The following is a 21,139-nucleotide window of genomic DNA, read 5'->3' as shown; positions in this document are numbered from 1 at the left end:
TAGCTATGTTTGCTCACAGAATGGCTGGTGCTATGCAGCACCTGCAGGCTGACTGTACACAGTGCTGCACCCTCTTGTCAGAGAATCATGGAATCATTTAGTTTGGAAAAAGCCTCTGAGGTTATTGAGTCCAACCATTAAACCAGCGCTGCTAAGCCCACCACATCCCCAGGTGCCACATCCACATGTCTTTTAAATCCCTCTGTGGATAGTGATTTCACCACTGCCCTGGACAGCCTGTGCCAGAGCTGGACAACCCTGGTGAAGAAATTTTCCATGATTTCCAATTTAAACCCCTCCAGCACAGCTTGAGGCTGTTTCCCCTCATCCTGTCCCTGTTCCCGGGCAGCAGAGCCCAACCCCTCCAGGCTGCCCCCTCCTGTCAGGGAGTTGTGCAGAGTCACAAGGTCCTCCCTGAGCCTCCTTTTCTCTAGGCTGAGCCCCTTTCCCAGCTCCCTCAGCCACTCTGGGGCTCCAGACCCTTCCCCAGCTCCATTCCCTTCCCTAGACATGCTCCAGCCCCTCAGTGTCTGTCTTGTGAAGGGCCCAAAATTGAGCACAGTACTGAAGGTGCCTCAGCAGTGCTCAGCACAGGGGGACAATCACTGCCCTGGGCCAGCTGGACAGACCATGGCTGCTACAGCCCGGGTGCCCATGGCCTTGTTGCCCACCTGGGCTCATGTTCAGCCTTGACTCATTTTCTCCCCACGTAACCTCATGACATTCTCATAGTCCTCCTGATTTATCTGGCCCTTTTTCCTTCTCATCCTCACTGGCTCATCTTTTGGCACATGGGATGACCTACTCATGGAGCTTTAAGTTTTCCTTCTTGAAGGATGCCCAGCCTGCCAGGACTCCTTTTCAGGGGAAAAGAGAACAGTCTTTTGCAAGCCAGTAATGCTAAATGTGGAATCTGAGCATTTGTCTGCTGATCTGTGTGTGTCCCACCCTGACCCCACAGTCGCTCCTACCTGGGTGTCCTGGAATCCTGTTGTCCCTTTGTGAGTCAGAGAGGTGCAGTGGAACTGAGTGGCTGTCTGTGTTTCCAGGGTATCCCACGTGCAAGGAGAAGGTGAAGAGGAGGCCCGGTGGCCGCTCCGAGGTGATCTACAACTACGTGCAGCGGCCCTTCATCCAGATGTCCTGGGAGAAGGAGGAGGGCAAGAGCCGCCACGTGGATTTCCAGTGCGTTCGGAGCAAATCCCTGACAAACCTGGTCACCGTGGGGGATGATGTTTCAGAGGACCACGAGGTTATCATGCATCACCCCCCACAAGTGGATGAACTGGACAGGCTGAACGCCCCCTTCTCCCAAATGGTTGTTAACGATCTACCGGATTAGCGTGGCTCAGGGTGGAGAATCCTGCTGGATGTGGGAGCCTCTCGTCGTAGTTTCATCCCAGGTGATGGGACACAGACTCCTGCAAGGTGCTTTATCCTCGTTCATGCTCTTACTACCTTGTCATATTTCAAGCATGTTAATAAAGAGCCACACTCCATAGTCTTAATTGTGCAATCAAAAGCAACGTCTGCTCAGACAAAAAGAAATGACTTGTTGTTTGTACTACAAAGGCTTCCGGATTGTGGGTGCTGAATATTTTATCTAAACTTCTGAAAGAAGAGCACAAGTGTGTGGAAACGTCTTGTGTGACATGAGAGAGGAAATTCTGGGCCTGTCAAGACAAAGCTTTCCTTTACCATTAGGACAGCTTTGTTTTTGTGAGTTACAGAGGAGTGAACATCAAAGCAGGACAGATGATATTCTATATCAACCAGCAGAAATGTAGCACAGTGTGACAGCAAACCCTGAGCATGGAGGAATCTGTTTGCACTGCCACCTGGCTTTGGATCCAGCGTGGTGTACTGCTGCCCTAGGAAGGAGGAACCAGTTCCATAGGAAGCATATTCACAGGAATTCCCCATCTGTACTTCTCCACGAGATGGAATCATTGTTTTTAGGAATGTTTTCTGTTAAGTTCAGTAAAATGAGTAGATCATGCTGATGGAAAACTCAAAAGAGACTGTACCTGATATTTTACCAATAAAATAAATCTGTTAATAGCTAAATAGATGTAAGAAGCTTTCTAGAGGTGACTGTGCATACTGAAGACTTTGAGTTGTCTTCTCCATCCCCCTCCTAAGACAAATAAAGCCAGTGGAGGAACTCCCAGTTTACTACCTGAGTAAAGTCCTTGTTCTCCTCAACCTTAGTCACAATTGCTGTAGACTCTCCAAGGAGCTGCTGCTGCAGCTTTAAAAAGCCAGCTGCTTTCTTCCCAGTTTGGAACTGACTGAACCATTTTTGTCAGGCAGGTAAAAAATACCAATAGTAAACCAACCCTAAGAAGAGGAAAATGCACATACCTGGGAACAACTCTCCTTTGGTGCTCTGAGTGTTTTATCCTGATCTATGTAAGGCTCTGGGAGTTTGGGTTCAGGGCCAGCAAAGCTGTGACTGTAAGAGCAGGCACACTTCAGGCTGCTTTAGCTCAGGTGGATTGGAGCCTCACTGGTCCTGCTCCTGCAGCACGGAGTTCCCTGGGGGAGTTCCCTGTGGGAGCTGCTTTAACCCCTGATGGGCACACAGCGAGTTCTGCACTGCCCCAGCTGAGCTGAGGGCACTCAGAACTGGGCTGCCTCACAAAGCCAACCCTTCTGATGCCTGTGTAAAGGCTCTATGTACCCAAACCAGAGTTTTAAACCATGGTGCTGGTGCAAAGAAAAGCTGAAACCATTCAAGAAGGAGACAGAGCTCTTCACAAAGCTGGGCAGGTCAGTGCTGCTCTGGCAAAGGTGTTGAAACCTGCATTGCATGAGTGTTGTTATCTGGTCAGACTTGGCAAAACTGAGGTGTAGTATCAGTCTGGCCCTAGAAAGTTTAATCCTTTTTTACCAGGCTGCGACATTAAGCAAATTTTTATTGTTCTCCTTCTGACTGCCAAGTGCATGGTTAATTGAGCAGTGAAATTTGCTGCTGCTTGCTGCCAAGGTGTTTGTGGTTTTCAGTGCAAGTAGCATAACAAGATCAAGCAGAAATTTTTAGTTGCAAGTAACAAATCTCTGCCAAGGCACATTTTCATTTCCATTAGTATGGATACAAGTTCCATTCTCTCAGTGTTTCTATTCTTAGCTTCTTTCCCAAGTGCAGCAAATAGATTTCTTCTAAAAAGAAGTGCCTATGGGAACATTTCAGGACCTCCTAAGAGTCCCAGGTATACAGATGCCTAAATTTCTCTTGACTACTTTTGTAAACCCCTCCCTGTGTGTCGTTGGCTCAGCAGAGAGAAATGTCCTTTGGTGGCTGCACAGAGCTGGGGCCATGTGCAGACACTCCATTGCTGCACCAGATGAATTGCTGTTTGTGTGCTAGAGAAAGGAAGACTCATGGACCAAGAACCTCCACCAGGGGCCAGACCAAGCTCAGTCCTTGCCTTGGTGATGAGCTGTTCCTCAGGACAAACAGAAGCACTGGTGAGCCCAGCAGTGGTGGAACTTGTCCCTAGGCCCTGAGTGGCCAGCAGTGATGGCCCTCAGGCTCTGTGATTATGTTTTCCAGTGTCTGTTTATTTCAGGTTTAAGTAAATGAGTGTTGGTATTACCCAGCTGAGCTGGAATTGGAGGTTCCACACGTTCTGCTCTAAAGACTGAAGCGTGGGTGTTGTTCAGAGCTCCTCCTCAGGACTGTGTCAAGGCATCAGGTGCTGGGAATTGCACCTCAACAGCACCTTTTGGGATCTGACAGCCAAAGCAAATCCCACCCTGTGTGTCCCTGAGCCCAGGGTCAGTTTGGCCTCTGGAAGGATTCAGGCACTTTATTAAACTGCTCCAGGCCCTCTTGGGAGTTATGGGCTGTCAGTGCCTGTAGAGTTTGTGACTCCCTGTGCAGTCAACTGGACCTTCAGCATGGAATGCAAATTATCCAACTCCCATGATTTCCATGCCGTTTTTACTACTTACCCACTGTAGTTTACTGGCTTTCCCAAGTAATCAATAATTTTGGATTTTATATTTTGTTAGTAGAGCGAGTTCCATTGGAGCACTGAATCAAATTTTATAAGTGTTTGCTTTTCCTCCTCTCACAGTCACCTACTTCAAGTACAAGGTCAACTTTTGTCTTACTCTAGGTGTACTGAAGTGCTCCTGTGCTGTGTATGAAGCTCAGATGTATGGTTTCTTTTCTGTATTAAAGTATGAATTATGACACCTTTGGCTCCTTTTAAGATTGTTTTAAATGTGGAGTAGAACAAGGCAGGGCATAGAGAGCTACACGGTTTTGTTTCCTTGCTTCATTACGTGTGGGTTGTGATTCCAAAGTCTTAGGAGCAGTTTGGCATCAGAGCCTGATTTGCAGGGAGGTGTTCCCACCATTTGTGCTGAGAGGACCTCAAAGTTTACTTCATCCCTACAGCTCATTGCAGTGATGTTCTAAAGGCAGCTCAGACAACACTCCCTGACCCACAGACTGCAGCAGCATCTCTAACAAACCCCAGTATTTTTGGTCAGTGCTGTAAAAGTGTTCTTCACTTTTACCTACTTGTCTTCAGAAGAAAACAGCTTTGGTCTGGCTTTGATTTCCATCTTCAGCCTTGGATGTACTTCCAGGCTTCTCCTGATGAAGGCAAGGGCACTGACAGTTCAAACAAGGTGGGATTTGTGTGAAGACCTCCCAGCACCTTCCACTGTCTGGAGGGGCTACAAGAAAAGTGGAGGACTCTTCATCAGGACCTGGACAAGGGGAATGGCTGCCCACCACCAGAGGGCAGGGATAGATGGGATATTGGGAAGGAATTGTTGCCTGTGAGGGTGGGCAGGCCCTGGCACAGGGTGCCCAGAGCAGCTGTGGCTGCCCCTGGATCCCTGGGAGTGTCCAAGGCCAGGCTGGACAGGGCTTGGAGCACCCTGGGCTAGTGAAGGTGTCCCTGCCATGGCAGGGGATGGGAATGGATGAGCTTTAAACCCTTCCAACCCAAACCATTCCAGGATTCCCTGATTCCTGTTTGTAAAACACAGCATACCAACAAGAGTGTGTTTATTAAGAGGATTTTATTTACACAACACAATGAGATTGCTCCATAAGAAGTTTACTACACCTGCCAAATTGTACAGTGCAATTTTGTAACAGCTTTTGAATATTTACAGAACGCTTTTTCAACTTAGAGGTTAAGGCAGAGTCAGGGCACAGTGATAAGAAACACTTAGTGCAGCTTTGTGCTAGGCATGATACAGAAATGAACTGGCAGCATAAGGTGTTCAGACCCATTGGAAATTCAGATTTGAATTTACTTCTACAAATCCAGCAACTGCAGCTTAAAAAAAAATAAGAAGAAGAGGTAAAAGATACTAAGAACCTCAAAACACAAAAAAACATAAAAATGTTTGGCTACCATGGGAGATGTAACAGGCATACAAAATCCTTACTGTTAGCAGTGAAGTATGGATCCTGGGAAGGAGATGCTGTAAGAGACACTTTTTTCCCTAATGTTGGTGAAAAAACTGGAACAGGATGCAGGCTTACAGTGCACCTGGGATACAGAACCTCCCACTGCAAGGGTGTGTCCAGCAGGACTGCATTCAAAGACATCCAACTTTTGCTGGAAGATGACAGGAATGAGGTACCCAACTGCTCCTCACGCCATTGAAAACTTCACCTTGGACTCCAGTGACACACCTGAGGGCTCCCACTTCAAACACAGCACTAAAAATGCACAATACACAGTACTAGAGAGTTGGTTTTTCACAGCAACTTATCACAACTTAAAATTGTTTCACTTCTTCATCTTTGGTATTTATAAATAAAAATGCTGGTCCCTTTCAGTGAAGGGTTAAGAATACAGCTATTATCTCAAAATCATTTGTTCCTAATCCACAGCAGCTTCAAAGGATTTTGATTTTTGTTTTCATTTTAAGGCAGTAACTAAGCTGTTAGGAATTGAAAAAAAAATGGTCTTACATTAATTCCAATGGTTTATAAGGCAACACTTTTAAATGGCTAGAAGAAACTGCAGGATAAGGATGGAACAGTTTGAGAAGCTGGTATCAGTCCTTCATGCAAAATCAAAAAGGAGCAGAATGTGATGTAGGGACGAGCTGATGAAAGCCTGATCCTGTAAGTCATTCCTTCCCTTAGCCCTTATCCAAGTGAGCCCTTCTGACTACAGAGACCCTGGGACTTCTAATTAAGGCTAGCTTTGCATTTCAGCTTGGTAGGATCCAACTGCTGTCTGAACTGCTTATGGCAAGTCATAAACTCGTAGGACATGTACAAAAAGCACAGGGGTGGTGAGGGGAGGACCCTGACGAGTTCTGTACAGTGCTGGCAGCCCCCCACCAGTCCTTCGGGATGGCACTCGAGTCAAGAGACATCTAGGGAAACATTCCCTAAAAGCACCTATATAAAAAAAAAAGTTCCACTACAAATCCATTTTGTTTCATTTTCTAATGAAGAAAGTCAGGACTAAACAGACCTGGAAGCCTTTTTTTTTCCTGTGAAACATCACTGGAGCTTTGTCTTGTCTGTACTCCGGAGTTAGTGTTCAGCACCAAGAGAAGTTTGCAGGAATCCAAGACAATTTGAATTGAGACACAATTTTAGAAAACTCATTGAATTGTATTTTTAATATCTGATTGTAAATTCCAGAATGGAACCATGCAGGCCCAAGGGTTAATGCCAGCTGCCCCTGGAAGTGCAGAGTTAACTACAAACGGGCACAACGTGGAGCTTATGGTTAGAAAAACAAATTAGGAAAAGCTCAGCAGAATCCTCCCTCCCAAAACGCTGTCATTTCTGAGAGAGGCTTAGGCAAGGAAAGGCACGCTGGGGCTCTCCTGAGAGACCCTGATCAGAACTGAATGTACTTTTATAAATTAGAGCAGACAACAATGAACGAGTGGACACGCTGGGTTCCAGTGCCCCAAAAGCGACCCCATGAGCACCATCCGTGGAACACGCTGGGTGCAGATGGTACAGCCAGGGCAGCTCTGGGAGGGAACACCAGGCAGGCTCCATCAGCAACGTTCTGATCCTGTTCTGCTCAAAACCAACAGCAAAAAGGCCACAGAAGTTGGGTTTTGGCCTTTAAATCACTGAAGATGCAGCAGAGCTCAGAGGTGGCTGAGAAACAGCAGCAGCCGGCCTGGGGAGCCTCAGAGCTGGCTCAACTTGCCCACCAAGGATCAGGTTCCTGGAATTTCCCTCCCTCTGCTCTAATTCCAGACCCACCTATGTGACCAGGTGTAGTTTATCTGCACTGTTTATGGATCCATCCTGACACACAGTAACCAAAAACAGCGCTCGGTGGAGGAAATGGCCCATTTTTCCACTATTTAGGAAAGAAAGAGTGTTGTAAAATTTTTTAATTTAGAAAAAATATTAAATGGCTTGAGGGTCACTTAGTACCAAAAGTAAAGTGCACCAGAACTGGGGGCCACAGTGACAGAGCTGAGAAATGCTATTGAAGAGGCTTCCAGGGAGCATTTTTATAAAAACAGAACTACAAAGTAAGGTTAAGGCAATCCAAGTTGTGTCCTTCTACTAGACAGTTTCCTGGAGAGTTGTCTGTCTCAGGCTTCAATTATTGCTTTTGTTTCCTCTGTCCTCGAGTCCTCAGCTGCTGGGCAAACAGTGCTGGCAGAATTGGCAGAGTGAGTTTGTCACTTAATGCAGGACTGGACGCAGTCCTATGCAATCCCACGCTTTGCAATGCCAAAGGGAAAGCTTGCTCTCATTTCCCAATGGACTGGACAGTCTGGCAAAGAATATAAAAAAAATTCTTGCTCCTGAAGCAGCAAAAGGTGCTGGCAGCAGAGATGATGCAAACATATGGAAAATTTTTCAACGGCGCAGGGAAAAAAAATCCTTAATAACAAACAGGTGTGTAAGAAAACAGGGTCCTGAAGTCTTCTCCAAGAGTTGATAGCCCTCAAGTTTTCTTTAAAAAAAAAGAACAAGTTCTTTTATGGATAAAAACCCAAAGTACAGCAACAGAATTCCACGGCTCAGAAGTCCCAGGTAAAGCTGTGTTACTTCCCTCCTTTCATATAGGATGGAATTGCTCCTCGGGCCGTCAGGCCCTCGAAACGCTTGTAGGTGTAATTGATAAAAACCCAGTCTTTGTTCTTGTAGTCTGTCTCTGGGTGGTTGCTTGTTGCCACTGGGAAGACACAGAAGAAATAGAATTAATTATCCTGTGGAGCTGCAGAGTTTATTTTCATACAAAACACTGGATGAATATTTCTAAAGGAAAAAAATATCCTAAATGCAGATGCAGCTTCATGCTTCAACCCCAGGAGAGAACTGCTGGGACACAGGACATGGCACAAGCACAGTAAGCTAGAAGAGGGCAGATCCAGACCACATAGAAAGAAGGAATTTTTGACAATGTGAGCTGTGAAACACTGGTACAGGGTGCCCAGAGAGGTGGTGGGTGCCCCAATCTCTGGAAGTATTCCAGACCAGGTTGGACAGGCTTGGAGCAACCTGGGATAGTGAAGATGTCCCTGCCCGTGGTGGGGGGTGGAGTGGGATGAGCTTTAAGGTCTCTTCCAACCCAAACCAGTCTGGGATTCTGTTCTTAAACTCACTGAGCAAATGTGTGGCTATGCTGTGATGCTTCAGAGATTGACAACAAAACATCCCCTTGAGTTCCACCTTCCCCACCCCACCCCAGGTGCCAGCAGGAATCAGCACGAGGGGAGCTGGCAGCATTGGGCTCTCAGGGCCTGCTGAGATCTGAACTTTCTGGAAGCTCTGCTGCCTCTGAGAGCTGCCCTTTCTCAGGCAACTCCCTGCATCTCCTGGAACCCAAATTCCAGCTTGCACCCCCTGCACCACAAGGCTTCCAAGCTATTTGGTCATGATAAAAACCAAAATCAGCATCTATTAAGATCTAACAGGATTAGATCTAACAGCATCTATTAACAGGAAGGATTATTCTACAGGAGAAGAGGAAGGTTTACACAGAGAATCAAACAGTCATTTACCTGTTGGTTTAAGGATATCAGATTCGGGAAATTCATCAAAGTTTGAGGTATCATCAATGCTTTTAATTTCTATTGAAATTGCAGCAGGTCTCTCTCTGCCAAGAAGAGCAGATGAAGCATTGAGATTTCAAAGGCAGACAAAGCAGGGTTCAGCCACCTTTCATTTCTTAACAGAATCAAGACTGAAGGTACCTAAACCTCAGCAAGCTTCAGGCAGAGAACAAAAGGCTCTCACCCACAGCTGGATGTGACAAATGCCAGTCAGCTGCTCCCTGCTGCACACCAGGGCTGGCCTGAGCAGTCCCTAGAGAAGAGCAGTTGCTTTTCTGCAAAGCATCTTACCTGATGTGCTCCCAATCAACCCCTTCAAAGAATGGGTTACTCTTTATTTCCTCCACACCAGATGCACCAATTCTGTGCTCCCATTCACAGCAAAATCTGGGATGGAAGGAAGAATGAAAATGAAGGGAGAATGAAAACGAAAGCATTCCATCAGAAATGGAACAGCTTTCTGAACTGATACTGCTGCAGTTTCTTAACATATAAATGGAGCAGACTAAGAACTTCCACAGCAAAACCAACACACAAAGTTATGTACAGGAATGTCATGTCCAATGCCACAGTTCAGACGTGCTTATTCCTTCACAACAGGATAATGTGACCTTTCTATTTCAGGACCAGAGCAGAGGAGAACACATAAAGCCTAAAAAACCAGACATTTATATTTCTGTCCTGAGAATAGATACTGAAGTACAAATGAGTCAGCAAGCACTGGGATACATTTGTATGCTCCAGTGCATACAAAGGCAAAATCACTGCTGTTGCAAGAAGTCAGCTCTGTCTTGAACTTGTGTCCTTCCATGAGAAGCCTCCAGGCAAAATAAGGAGCAGAAACATTTTGCCAGAGTAGTAGCACTTCCATGGGAGCTCCTTTTTAGCACAGTTTAGTCAGGGAACCACTAAATGGCCCGAGAGACAAAAGTATTTGACAAGGGAGTTCAGCATTTGATGCATGTGTGTAACAGTTTGTAGCATCATGTGAAACAAGCCATGAGAGGCACAGAATACAGAGACAAGACAAGAAAGTTAGTGCTGTATTAACTGGCAAACCATGGGGCTGGCACCTTAAAATAAGATCCTTTGCTTTATCAGAGATTGGAACTTCTGGAGGAAATGTCAGGGTCTCCTTCCAGTTCATCACTTTCTTATAGGTCTCTTGAGGAGTCTCGGAGCAGAATGGTGGATAACCTGAAAAGAAACAAAAATATAATCTTAGATCAAGCAAAACTAATTCCTGAAGCCAGAACACACCACAGAGACCAGGCAAGGAGTGGATGCTCTAAGAACTTAACCCCAAGCACAGAAATTGGCTGCCCAGAGCAGCTGTGGCTGCCCCAGCCCTGGCAGTGCCCAAAGGCCAGGCTGGACGGGGCTTGGAGCACCCTGGGACAGTGGAAGGTGTCCCTGCCATGGCAGGGGGTGACACTGCATGAGCTTTAAGGTCCCTTCCAACCCAAACCAGTCTGGCATTCTGTGAATACAGCTGATGTCCTGCTCCACCATTCCCACCCACAGCCTGCCCTGCCTGTTCCTTACCAATCAACATCTCGTACATGATGACCCCCAGGGACCACCAGTCACACAGCTTGTTGTATCCAGTCTGCATGAAAACCTCAGGGGCAATGTAATCTGGAGTTCCCACCGTAGAAAAAGCCTGGAACAAACACCATCAGTTATGCATCTGCAGGGAAAACTGCCTGACATGGACATGGGAATTTATACAACAGTGATTATTTTGAGGAAGACACCAGATTGTCTCCAAGATCCTTTAGCAAAGGTGTTTAAAGCCTTTCTTCTAAGATATGTAGAGACAAAATGAACATTTTCATGTGATAGAGTCTTAAAATAGCACCAGGAAAACAGGAAAGGGTAACACTGTCCTGGAATGGGTCACTTTGGAATGGGTCAGCAGACCTTTGTGAGATTGGAAGTGGCAAGAACTGACAGTTTTGGCTGGGAGACTTCAGATATCCATGTAAATAATTATGGCAGTGCTGTCTCTAGCACATATGTCACAGCTGTGCAGCAGATGGATGAAGGACAAACTAGAGTCATTCCTCTTCTTTTTAAAAAATGCCTGAATCTTTTCCTGTCAGGATTGTCCAGAACTCAGATGCATTAAAAACTTCCATGTAAATCCCTGCTCCATGTGGATGCAACACCTCAGCAGGAACATCTCCAAGCAGGTGGAACCTACTCACCAGCTGCCGGCGATTCCTCTTCCAGGTCTCTGCTTTCCTCTTGGAATTCATGTTCTGGAAAGCTGAAGGAGATTCAATAGCTGTGACTGAATTCTACTGGTCACCCAATATGTTTTTACCCCAAAACCATTCCACTAAAGATCTCATTTAAGATGTGTGTCAATACCCCAAACCTAAACCTCTCTGAACTTCCAAACCCATGAAATATGGGCAATATCTAACTGAGCCTTTCATGAGCAAACCATGCTTTCAGGGTTGATGTAACTCCATGATCCAAGTTCTTCCCATCCAGAATAATCCTGGATATTCAGAGACTGTGCTGGTTTATTCATTGCAGTAACACCTGAGATCCAGCCAGCAGCTGCCAGCTCACTTGAGTTCTCATTTCATTACACATGCAAAGGGCTACAGCAGAGTCTGTTTCAGAGACAAACTTCTGCAAATGAAAATGGGTTTAAAGTAACTGAAATGATTTTACAGAAAATGAAAATGCACCTCAAGATGTAAAGTTGATTATTAGACTCCTCACTGCAGCCACACCCTCACACTGAAATGAGTTGTGTCAGGACCCAAGAGCAACCAACCAGATACCCTTTGGAGCCAAAGAACTTACTGAAGTCACTGGGAAGACTGTGATTCAAGTTCCTGTAAAATTCCGTCCTGTGGGCTTTCTTCAGTCCAGTACACAGACCAAAATCTGAGAGTTTCACGTGGCCCTAGAAATAAACAAAACAAAACAAAAACTCCATTATAAGGCACTATCGTAGTAAATCACAGCATCAGGAAGGCTGGAAGAAAACCCAACACCACCCTCAACACCTCTAAATGATGTCCCCAAGTGCCACATCCAGATGTCTCTTGAACACTTCCAAGACTGTGACTCCATCACCTCCCTGGGCAATTTATTCCAATGCCTCACCACTCCTGCAGTGAAAAAAAAACCCTAAAATCTAATCTGAACCTCCCCAGCACAAGTTAAGGCCAGTTCCTCTTGTTCTTTCACTTGAGACAGAAGAGCCTGACCCCCACCTAGCTGCACCCTCCTGTCAGGGAGAGCAAGGTCCCCCCTGGGCCTCATTTTCTCCAGGCTGAGCCCCCTCAGGTGTCTCAGCTGCTCCTGGTGCTCCAGACCCTTCCCCAGCTCCATTCCCTTCTCCAGACACGCTCCAGCCCCTCAGTGTCCTTTGCCTTCCTTGTTTAAACCCAACACTGGATGTGTACAGGGAATGAAGTCATCAATACTTCCACTGAAAATCCACAGAGAAAGCCCAGTGACAACTTACTTCAGGAAACCTCTGCTCTGCAAGTTCCCAACCCCTTCAGGGTGACAGGAAACATCTCCAGAGGCAGCTGCAGTCCCTGGGTTGTGTATTGGCCCCAGGAGATAAAAATCACCCTCAATTCACTGATTGAATCTGTCCTGGTGCATAACGTGACCACCCTGAATACCAGCAGTTTTTAGAGGTGTATCTATAAAATATACCTCCTTTTCAAAGCCCTAAATGTAGTCGTGTCTAGAGGTGAACATTCTGAATTGGGCACACTGCTTGGAGAAGCTGTGGCTGCCCCAGCCCTGGAAGTGTCCAAGGCCAGGCTGGACAGGGCTTGGAACACCCTGGGACAGCAAAAAGGTGGAACAGGATGAGTTTCAAGGTCCATTCCAACCCAAACCATCCTGGGATTCTGCAGTAATTCCAATAGTACATTACACAAAAGTAAAAGTCATTATTTACTGCTGGCAAACTCTTTCCAAGAAATCTTGATTTTAGGCAAACTTGGAGTGAGCAATAGGAGGGCACTGAAACAACTGGGATTTCTGCAAAGTGCCTGCAATAACCAGGTAGCCTGGGCAGCCCCCAGGGGTACACCCTGATCCTGAGGGAGATTCTCCACTCTCAGCCTGGCTACTGGAACAGCCACGTCCTTCACATGTGGCAGGACCAGAGCTGGCAAGTGGGAGTGTGACAGATGTGAGAGAAAAGGGAAACAGCTTTGCCTAAGAGGGAACTGAAACCACGTGCTTTAAACTGCATCTGAAATAGCCAAAAATAATTTAAGCAGCTGTCAGAAGAGCTCAAGGTCTGAGTGGAGCTGGGTCTTTCCTGGCTTTTGGGGATGTTCCCCGGCAATTTAGCAGACACGTCCCTCAAAAGCTGGAAGGAACAGGGCTAAATAAAGAAGCACCATCTTCTTCCACAACTGTCAACACCCCTTCAGCTCAACATGAGCAATCACAAGGCCTCTTGGCTCCTCCCCAGCCCATACCTTGCTGTCCAGGAGGAGGTTGTCTGGTTTTATGTCTCGATGGATGAATCCCAGCTGGTGGATGGAGTCAATGGCCAGCACGGTCTCGGCGATGTAGAACTGTGTCTCCTCCTCTGTCAGAGTGTCCTTCTTCATCAACAGTGTCATCATGTCACCTGGAAACCCCCCAGAGGTGAACACACGGGCTCCACTCTCACTGAGTTTGAAGACATTTATAGAAAAAAGCTATTTCTGCTGCATTCAGCTAAAATCAGCAGGTCAGAGCTTGCCAAACCTGGATATGCTCTATCTCTACAGACAGCCAGGGCATAGCAAGGGTAGGAACCAGAATATTAAAGCCACATTTAAATAGAAGAATATTAAAGCCAAGTTTAATTACCTGCAGCTTGAAGACCCAAACAGGAAACCTCAAGCCTGCCCAAACACCTCAGTACCCTAAAAAGCAGAAATCTTGTTCCCTTCCAGATGTACAGTACAAACACCACGTGCACTCTAGTCCAAGACTGCATTTGTAATGCAGGAATTAGCAATCCCCAAACAAAAGGAGAGCAGCCCTTGCATTCCAGAGTTACCTCCAGGCAGGAACTCCATGATCAGGTAGAGGTTTAGCTTGTCCTGGAAACTGTAGAACATCTTCACCACCCACAAGCTGTCTGCCTCCACCAGGATGTCCCGTTCTGCACGGATGTGGCCAACCTGGACAGACACAGTGCATTGGATAAATTTTATTAAATACATTTATTTCACAGGCAATTCAATTATTATTCTGAACAGCATCAAATATTGAGAAGACAAAAGTCCAACTTCTGCACAAAGGCAGAAACATTATCAGAACTTCAACATGTGGTTGATTATATACATATATTTTATACCTATTCTATATACACCCAGTAAACCTATACATTATATGAATCCTATATACAAAAATCTCAATTCTTTACAAATATACCTAATCATTAGATCTCTTTTTAAAAATATAGGAGCTTCATCACAATGCTGAACACATGACTGTCCCAGATCATTATATATCCAGAAGTACTAGTAAAGGAAAGCCTTAAATATGTTAAATGCTGCTGCTTTATGTCTCTGAGTCTGAATTCCAGCAGTTCTATCTCTGATATTTATATCCAGTCCTGTAAGTCAGAAGTGCAGTAAAACACTGGCCTTGAAGCCTGCATTGAATTGTTTGCACAGGACTTTGTGTTGAAAGAGCTCACTAGAAAAGAAGTCCTTGTGAATTCAGAGATTTTTCTGACTTATTTCCTCTATAAGAAAAGGCACAAAAACCCCCAGAACTGTTAGCTCCCAAAGCACAGAGCCTATTCCTCCTCTGCACACAGCCAGAGCGATGCACGGCACGGCTCCTGCTCGGGGTGTTCCTCACCTGCTCCTTCTCAAGCATGTCAGCTTTGCGCAGGATCTTCATGGCATAAACGTGCCCCGTGTCCTTCTTCTGCACCAGGCGCACCTGGGGGCACACAGAGACTGCATCAAACCCAGCACAGCTCCTGACAAAGCTGGGATCAAGCCCTTGGCTTCCATTTCATGAAATCATCTCAAATTATAGAACACAAGAAGTATTACACAGCGCACAGCAATGGCAGAAAGTCCAGTTAATGCTAAGAGCTGCAGTTATTTTAACAGGGCACCATAAGTGATTCACACCTGTAGGAAATAGATTTGTAGAGAATTCTTAAAAGTTTAATAGAAAGTTCACACAGTATACATTTGTATGTAAACTTTGAGATAAGAAATATTAACTTAGAAATATTAAGGAATAGGATAAACATTGTTGAGAAAAATAGAATTAGAAACAAATTTTAAAAGAAATACATTGTAATAAGACCCAAGAAGAATAATTTTAGATAACTAGCTTTAAAGCATTTACAACATAGGGTAGCAAAAGCTGATAGACCAAGAAACACTTATAATATATTGTAATTAACAAATAGTTAACTTCTGATTGTGATGGCATTAATTATAACATCTGTATTGTCTCACCCTTCACATGAGACTAAAAACAGAATAAAAGTTTTTAAAACACCTCTCAATTACCCCATCTCTAAATCAGAAAAAACGATAATACCTAAAGCAGGTGGTCCAAAGCCCCTTCTCTTAAGGCCACCACAAGAGACTTTGCAAGGGCCCTCCACCCCTCCCCAATCCAGCCCCAGAAGTTCACCTTTAAAACCCACTGCAAACCTGTATTTAGCTGTCCATCAGATCATTTCCAACATCATTCTGCTTCCTTTAAGCACAGGATGTCTTGAACCAGCATTTATTAGGTACAAAAACAGCTGCACGTGACTGTTCAGCTAAAGTCAATCTGTGGCTGTTCCTTTTGCTTTTATATAAACTGAGCAAGTCTTTAACAAACACCAGAGCCAGTTAAAAACACACATAGCCATTTCTTTCTGGACTCACCTCTCCAAATGCTCCTCTGCCTATGACTTTGAGAGACTCAAAGTCCTCCAGTCCAAGCCTGGTTCTCTTCAGGCGAAGGAACTCCGTCTCCTTCTGTGCATGTGCCGACCTCCTGATTCTTTTCTAGAGTTTAAGAGACCCCAGTGAGAGCTCTGCAGATGGGCTCCACAGGGAGCACAGCATTTCCAAGGAAAGATCCCAGATCTCCACTTAGAAAAAGAAAATTTCTTGTATTTAACCATTAAGATAGCTTTTCCATATCCATTACCTCTTCGTCTTTTAGGCCTTCTTCTTCCATCATTTGTTCTAGTTTCTTTTGTCTAGAGCAGAGACAAAAATAAAGGTTGAATCATTAACCTTGCTTTTTAAATTCAATCAGAAAAAAACCCAGGCTGAATCATTAATGTTGTTTCTTAACAAGGTGCACATATCCACAGCCTCTGGTCTGTGCCAGCAAGTAAAGGGGGAGTACGAGGGTAAAGACGTACAAGAGACTCAGACAGGAAATTAATTTTGAAGAATCTGCTATCCAGTTTTATAATTCCAACCCTGTCCTCTCTGATTTCAATAAACTAAACCTGACTTGAGTTCCACAAGTTATTCAAGTGCACATTTTTGCTGTACACGAATACAAATTGATAGATCTGGGTTCTGGTCTTGTCTCTCTGACAGCTCGGCAAGTCACGTCAGGCCAGAGCCGTAAGAAGCATTTAAACACCAAAAATTCACTTATTCCAGGAAGAATTGGTATCCAAACACATTTAAAATTTCTCTGCATCTCAAACTGTTCACATGCAAGATGAGAAACGTTATTGCAGATTTCCTAATCCCTGAAATACTCAAAATATTTGGGAAGAGGAAACTTGTCTGTACATGTTCTCCCCCTTAAAGAATCAGAAATATTTACAGTCTTAGTACAAAGGGATTATTTGGAAGAAAAGAAAGGAGGAAGCAAGACTTTAGAAGGGGAATGACTTCAGGGGACATTTGGAATGATTCTCCTCTGGGAACTTTTTGCCAGTGCCAGTCGTATTAAGAGCTGGCTGAACGGGGCCTGGTGGTTTGGGACATTACAAATGTAAAAAATTCCTTCTCTTTCTGCAAGTCATTCTTTGCAAGATCCTTTTCCTGTCTCCTGGGGCTTTCTGCAGCTGCTGTGATGTGATAATATTTGGGGTTATCACTTCAGAATCAGGCACAATGAAAATGCCCTTGCTCAAGTACCAGTGACCCCAACCCAAACTCAAACCAGCAACTGCAGCAGCAAAGTCTGTGCAATACACAGAATTAAATGGCTCAGCAGGACTGAGTGATGCCAAAGCCACGCTGAAATTCCCCCAAATATCCCTAACAGGGTCAATCTGCACTTCAGGGTACAGTGTCAACACCGTTTAAACTCCAAATTACACACCCACAGACATGTGTTGTTACAAAAAACAAGTAACTTATAAAGTCCAGTCTGTTTGTTCAGACAAGGCCTTGATCCTAAACAGAAAAAAAAAAAGAGATTTTGGGAATACACAACACTGCTTGTAAGTAAATAAGTTTTAAAGGCAAGAGCTGTGTGAAGAGAAAGAAACTAATTAAATCAGTGATATTTTCTGCCTGAATTGGACCTCAGTCTCTCTTTACTCATCAGAAGCTTTGAAGCAAATACCTTTGCACATTAGTATTTATTTCTAAATTGCTTCCCCGTTTCTGCAGCTCTTGCAGTGAGCAGGCATTGGGGAGCTCCTCGGGGAGCTGGTTAAGCAGCAAAGCCAAACCAACACTGAACCATTTTCCAAATTCTGGTTAGAGACTCCGTGGCAAGCAGGGAGAACAGCAGAAGTCCCAGTGCCACAGCTTGAGGATATTCAGCAATTTGAGGGTTCCACAGTTAAGCCACACAGCTCAGGGCAGTCCATTGCTGGGCTGGACTTAAAGAGGGGCCCAGGTTCAGGTCAGTCCCAGCACTGAGTGACTCCTCTCAACAGCCCCTCCTTGGCTCCCTGCACTGTCCTCCTGCACATGGATCAGGGCAATCCCAGCACAAACCCAGGGAGCAGCCCTGGCACAAGGATTTGGGGGTGCTGGTGAGGCAGAGCTGGACGTGCCCCAGTGCAGACCCCACCGAGCCCTGGGCTGATTCTCCAGAGTGGGCAGCATTTGAGGGGGGATCCTGCCCCGCTGCCCTGCTCAGGTGAGACCCCACCTGCAGAGCTGCCCCAGCCCCAGGGCCAGGAAGGAGCTGGAGCTGCTGGAGAGAGTCCAGAGGAGGCCACAGAGATGCTCTGCGGGCTGAAGCCAGGCTGGGAGAGCTGGGAATGCCCAGCCTGGAGAGGAAAAGGCTCCAGGGAGAGCTCAGAGGCCTTTCCAGGGCCTGAAGGGGCTCCAAGAGAGATGGAAAGGGACTTTGAACAAGGCTCTGGAAGGACAGAACAAGAGGGAAGGACTTCCCACTGCCAGAGGGCAGGGATAGATAGGATATTGGGAAGGAATTCTCCCTGTGAGGGTGGGCAGGCCCTGGCACAGGGTGCCCAGAGCAGCTGTGGCTGCCCCTGGATCCCTGGAAGTGTCCAAGGCCAGGCTGGACAGGGCTTGGAGCAACCTGGGACAGTGGAAGTCCATGGCAGGGGCTGGAAGTGGATGAGCTTTGAGGTCCCTTCCAACACAAACCAGATGATTTTATTATTTTTGCTTTTAAAATGAAATCAATTCAAAATAAAGCTTGGCTCTTAACCAGTATGGAAGGGAAACAAGAAGGATTTTTACCTCATCTCTCGCTCCTCGTGCTGAGCTATGAGGTTGCTGTAGAAGTTTTCCAACGTCACCTTTGTCATTGTGACTCTCTCCTTGGTGTGGTTACTCATGGATGAGCACGGTGTAGGGCCTGTCATGGCCATGGCTGGTAGGAAAGGAGAAGACATCAAACATTATAAATCACAAATAATCTTCAAACAAGAATCCATACCCATTGAGTGATGCTTAATCACAGAGTTCAGATTTTAACAACAAAGATCACCAGTCTAAGCTAAGCAGGGGAAAGTCTTACAAAATAAAAGGTGCAAGTCAAACTTCCTGTTTTGAACATTTTTTGATCTGAAATTAGAGGGAAGGAAACTTAAGAAACTTTGTGCCTCAAAAACCACAATTTCAGCCAGCACTGCAAATGTTTATTGCTCCCACCACTTTCTATCTTTAATGAATGCTCAAAATTCAGGAATATCACACTGAAACATCTAATCCAGAAGTTATTCTTCCCATAACCCTTGCAGAAATAATTCCACCAGTTGCCTACAGGCTCTTCTGCTGTGAAATTTACCTAATCCTGAAAGTTATCCCAATAAGAGAGCAACTGAGGAATGAGCAGAAAGGGCATTTAGTTGCCCTTAAGCACTTTTACTAGATGTTTTCTCACAGAAATTTGGCCAAATCCAGAGGATCACTGCCTTTGAACAAGTTGTAGTTTAAAAAATATCCAAAAACCCAAACTCTAGTGTAAGTACCTGACATATTTCTTTCTAAGAAAGATACATGTATTTTAATATCCTTTCTATTTCTGAGTTTATAAATACTGGAGTGTGGCACCCCCAAGCAGTAGCAGCTTCACTGTATTTAACACCCCAGCTCTGTTTCCTGATATGCATTTAAAAACCCCAAAGATTTCAAATGTACAATTACACCTTACCCTGCTTCTCCTGTGCACCACGTAACTCGCAGTAAGGTAACAGAGTTTTGCAACTATTACTAGAAATTGCAGACAAAATAGGTGAGACACTTCCCATTTTTATGACCCTGGGCGCTGCCAGCACACTCGAATTACTCTTTCTGTTCACTTTTTGCAGATCTTTACGAGGCATCACCACGGAGCCCTGCAAGCCTCCTCCTTCCCAGGCAGCAGCTACGTGTGTGCTGCCTTCACAGGCTCCCGTGGGACACGAGCTGGTGACCACCTCCAGCTGGGTGGCTTTTGACATGGAATGATGTCTTTATGTGAGGTGGAATCATGGCTTTATACAAGAGCAGCAGAGACGAGTGGGGGGTCACGCTCTGCGAGTACCCCTGGATATGGGGTTACACCCCAGAGGTGAGTGCTTACACACCCAGAGGGGGGCTGCACCCCAGGGATGGGGGGGGCTGCACCCCGGAGATGAGATTGGGGGGGCTGCACCCCGGAGATGAGATGGGGGGGCTGCACCCCGGAGATGAGATTGGGGGGGCTGCACCCCGGAGATGAGATTGGGGGGCTGCACCCCGGAGATGAGATGGGGGGGCTGCACCCCGGAGATGAGATTGGGGGGGCTGCACCCCGGAGATGAGATTGGGGGGCTGCACCCCGGAGATGAGATGGGGGGGCTGCACCCCGGAGATGAGATTGGGGGGGCTGCACCCCGGAGATGAGATTGGGGGGTGGGCTGCACCCTGGAGATGAGATTGGGGGGGCTGCACCCCGGAGATGAGATTGGAGGGGCTGCACCCCGGAGATGAGATTGGAGGGGCTGCACCCCGGAGATGAGAGTGGGGGGCTGCACCCCGGAGATGGGGTTAGACACTCTGTGCCTGCGAGTGGGAGGTGTAAGAGCCACGGGCGGTTTTCACTTCCTAGAGAACAAACCAGGAAAATTACCCCCAGGAAAGGGGTGCAGGGAAATAAAAAGGGAAGGGGAAGGAAAGCGAAAGTATCGGTGCCAAACCACCTGTTGGTGCTCGGGGCCCTTCCGCGGGGATGGGCGCTCAGAGCCCCCGGTCGCGCCGGGGGCGCGGCACGGAGCGGGGCTGGGCGGGGAGGGGACGCCGGGACACCGGCGTGGCACGGCGGCGGCGGCCCCGCGGCACGACCGGACAAAGGGGGCCCGAGCCAGCAGCACAGGAGGAGCAGGGACCCCGCCGGCCCCGGGCCCGCAGCGCGGCCGCCCCCGAGGAGCGCCGGACGGAGCCCGGCCCGCCGCCCCCAGCCCAGCGCAGCCGGGCGCTCCGCTCCCCGGAGCGGCAAAGGGCCCGCGGGGAGGGAGCCAGAGAGGGAAAGAGGAGGGCGGGGAGAGGATGCGGAGCGCCGGGCGGGGGGCGCCCGTAGGAGCGGCTTACCCGGAGCCCCCGGGAGGGGCGGCAGAGCTGCAGGCGAGGCGGGGTCCCGGCGAGGCGGCTGCGGAGCGGCGGGTGGGGGGCTCGGCACCACCGGAGCCCCCCGCACCGACAGCAAGCCGGCCGGGACGGGCGGCCCAGGGACC

The 21,139-nt window shown here is 46.9% G+C and overlaps 2 protein-coding genes across 6 annotated transcripts in view; one reads left to right on the top strand and one right to left on the bottom strand.

Annotated features, from left to right (window-relative positions):
- The window catches only part of KCTD20 (potassium channel tetramerization domain containing 20), a 30,496-nt gene extending 26,293 nt beyond the window's left edge, over positions 1-4,203 (top strand). For all 5 annotated transcript variants that reach the window (XM_041422775.1, XM_041422778.1, XM_041422780.1 and 2 more), the window contains one exon: positions 1,050-4,203. In XM_041422775.1, the coding sequence (XP_041278709.1) occupies positions 1,050-1,342 (293 nt within the window). In that variant the 3' untranslated portion in view covers positions 1,343-4,203. The remainder of the gene's footprint in view (positions 1-1,049) is intronic.
- An 816-nt stretch (positions 4,204-5,019) lies between these two features.
- STK38 (serine/threonine kinase 38) lies at positions 5,020-21,133 on the bottom strand. The gene is made up of 14 exons (XM_041422781.1): positions 20,997-21,133; positions 18,684-18,816; positions 16,198-16,249; positions 15,930-16,052; positions 14,890-14,973; positions 14,078-14,201; positions 13,506-13,660; positions 11,854-11,956; positions 11,241-11,302; positions 10,576-10,693; positions 10,104-10,227; positions 9,322-9,417; positions 8,980-9,074; positions 5,020-8,150 (listed from the first exon to the last, which is right to left on the bottom strand). Exons 2-14 carry the CDS (start codon positions 18,812-18,814, stop codon positions 8,020-8,022), a joined length of 1,398 nt encoding a protein of 465 aa, XP_041278715.1. The 5' UTR covers positions 18,815-18,816; positions 20,997-21,133; the 3' UTR covers positions 5,020-8,019.
- Between the last annotated feature and the right edge of the window lie 6 nt (positions 21,134-21,139).

The sequence above is a fragment of the Onychostruthus taczanowskii genome, unplaced genomic scaffold (genome assembly GCF_017590055.1).
Source record: "Onychostruthus taczanowskii isolate IOZ18803 unplaced genomic scaffold, ASM1759005v1 scaffold74, whole genome shotgun sequence".
NCBI classification, from domain to species: Eukaryota; Metazoa; Chordata; class Aves; order Passeriformes; family Passeridae; genus Onychostruthus; species Onychostruthus taczanowskii.
The sequence above is the reverse complement of the archived record's forward strand: the minus strand, read 5'-3'. Positions and strand labels throughout refer to the sequence as shown.

Excerpts from the sequence above, each read along its gene's own strand:
- STK38 (XM_041422781.1), bottom strand. The coding sequence starts at position 18,814 with ATGGCCATGACAGGCCCTACACCGTGCTCATCCATGAGTAACCACACC. Across the intron at positions 16,053-16,197 it reads AAGGCCTAAAAGACGAAGAG|AAAAGAATCAGGAGGTCGGC; the intron begins GTAATGGATATG and ends CTTAAACTCTAG. Across the intron at positions 13,661-14,077 it reads CATGGAGTTCCTGCCTGGAG|GTGACATGATGACACTGTTG; the intron begins GTAACTCTGGAA and ends GGGGGTTTCCAG.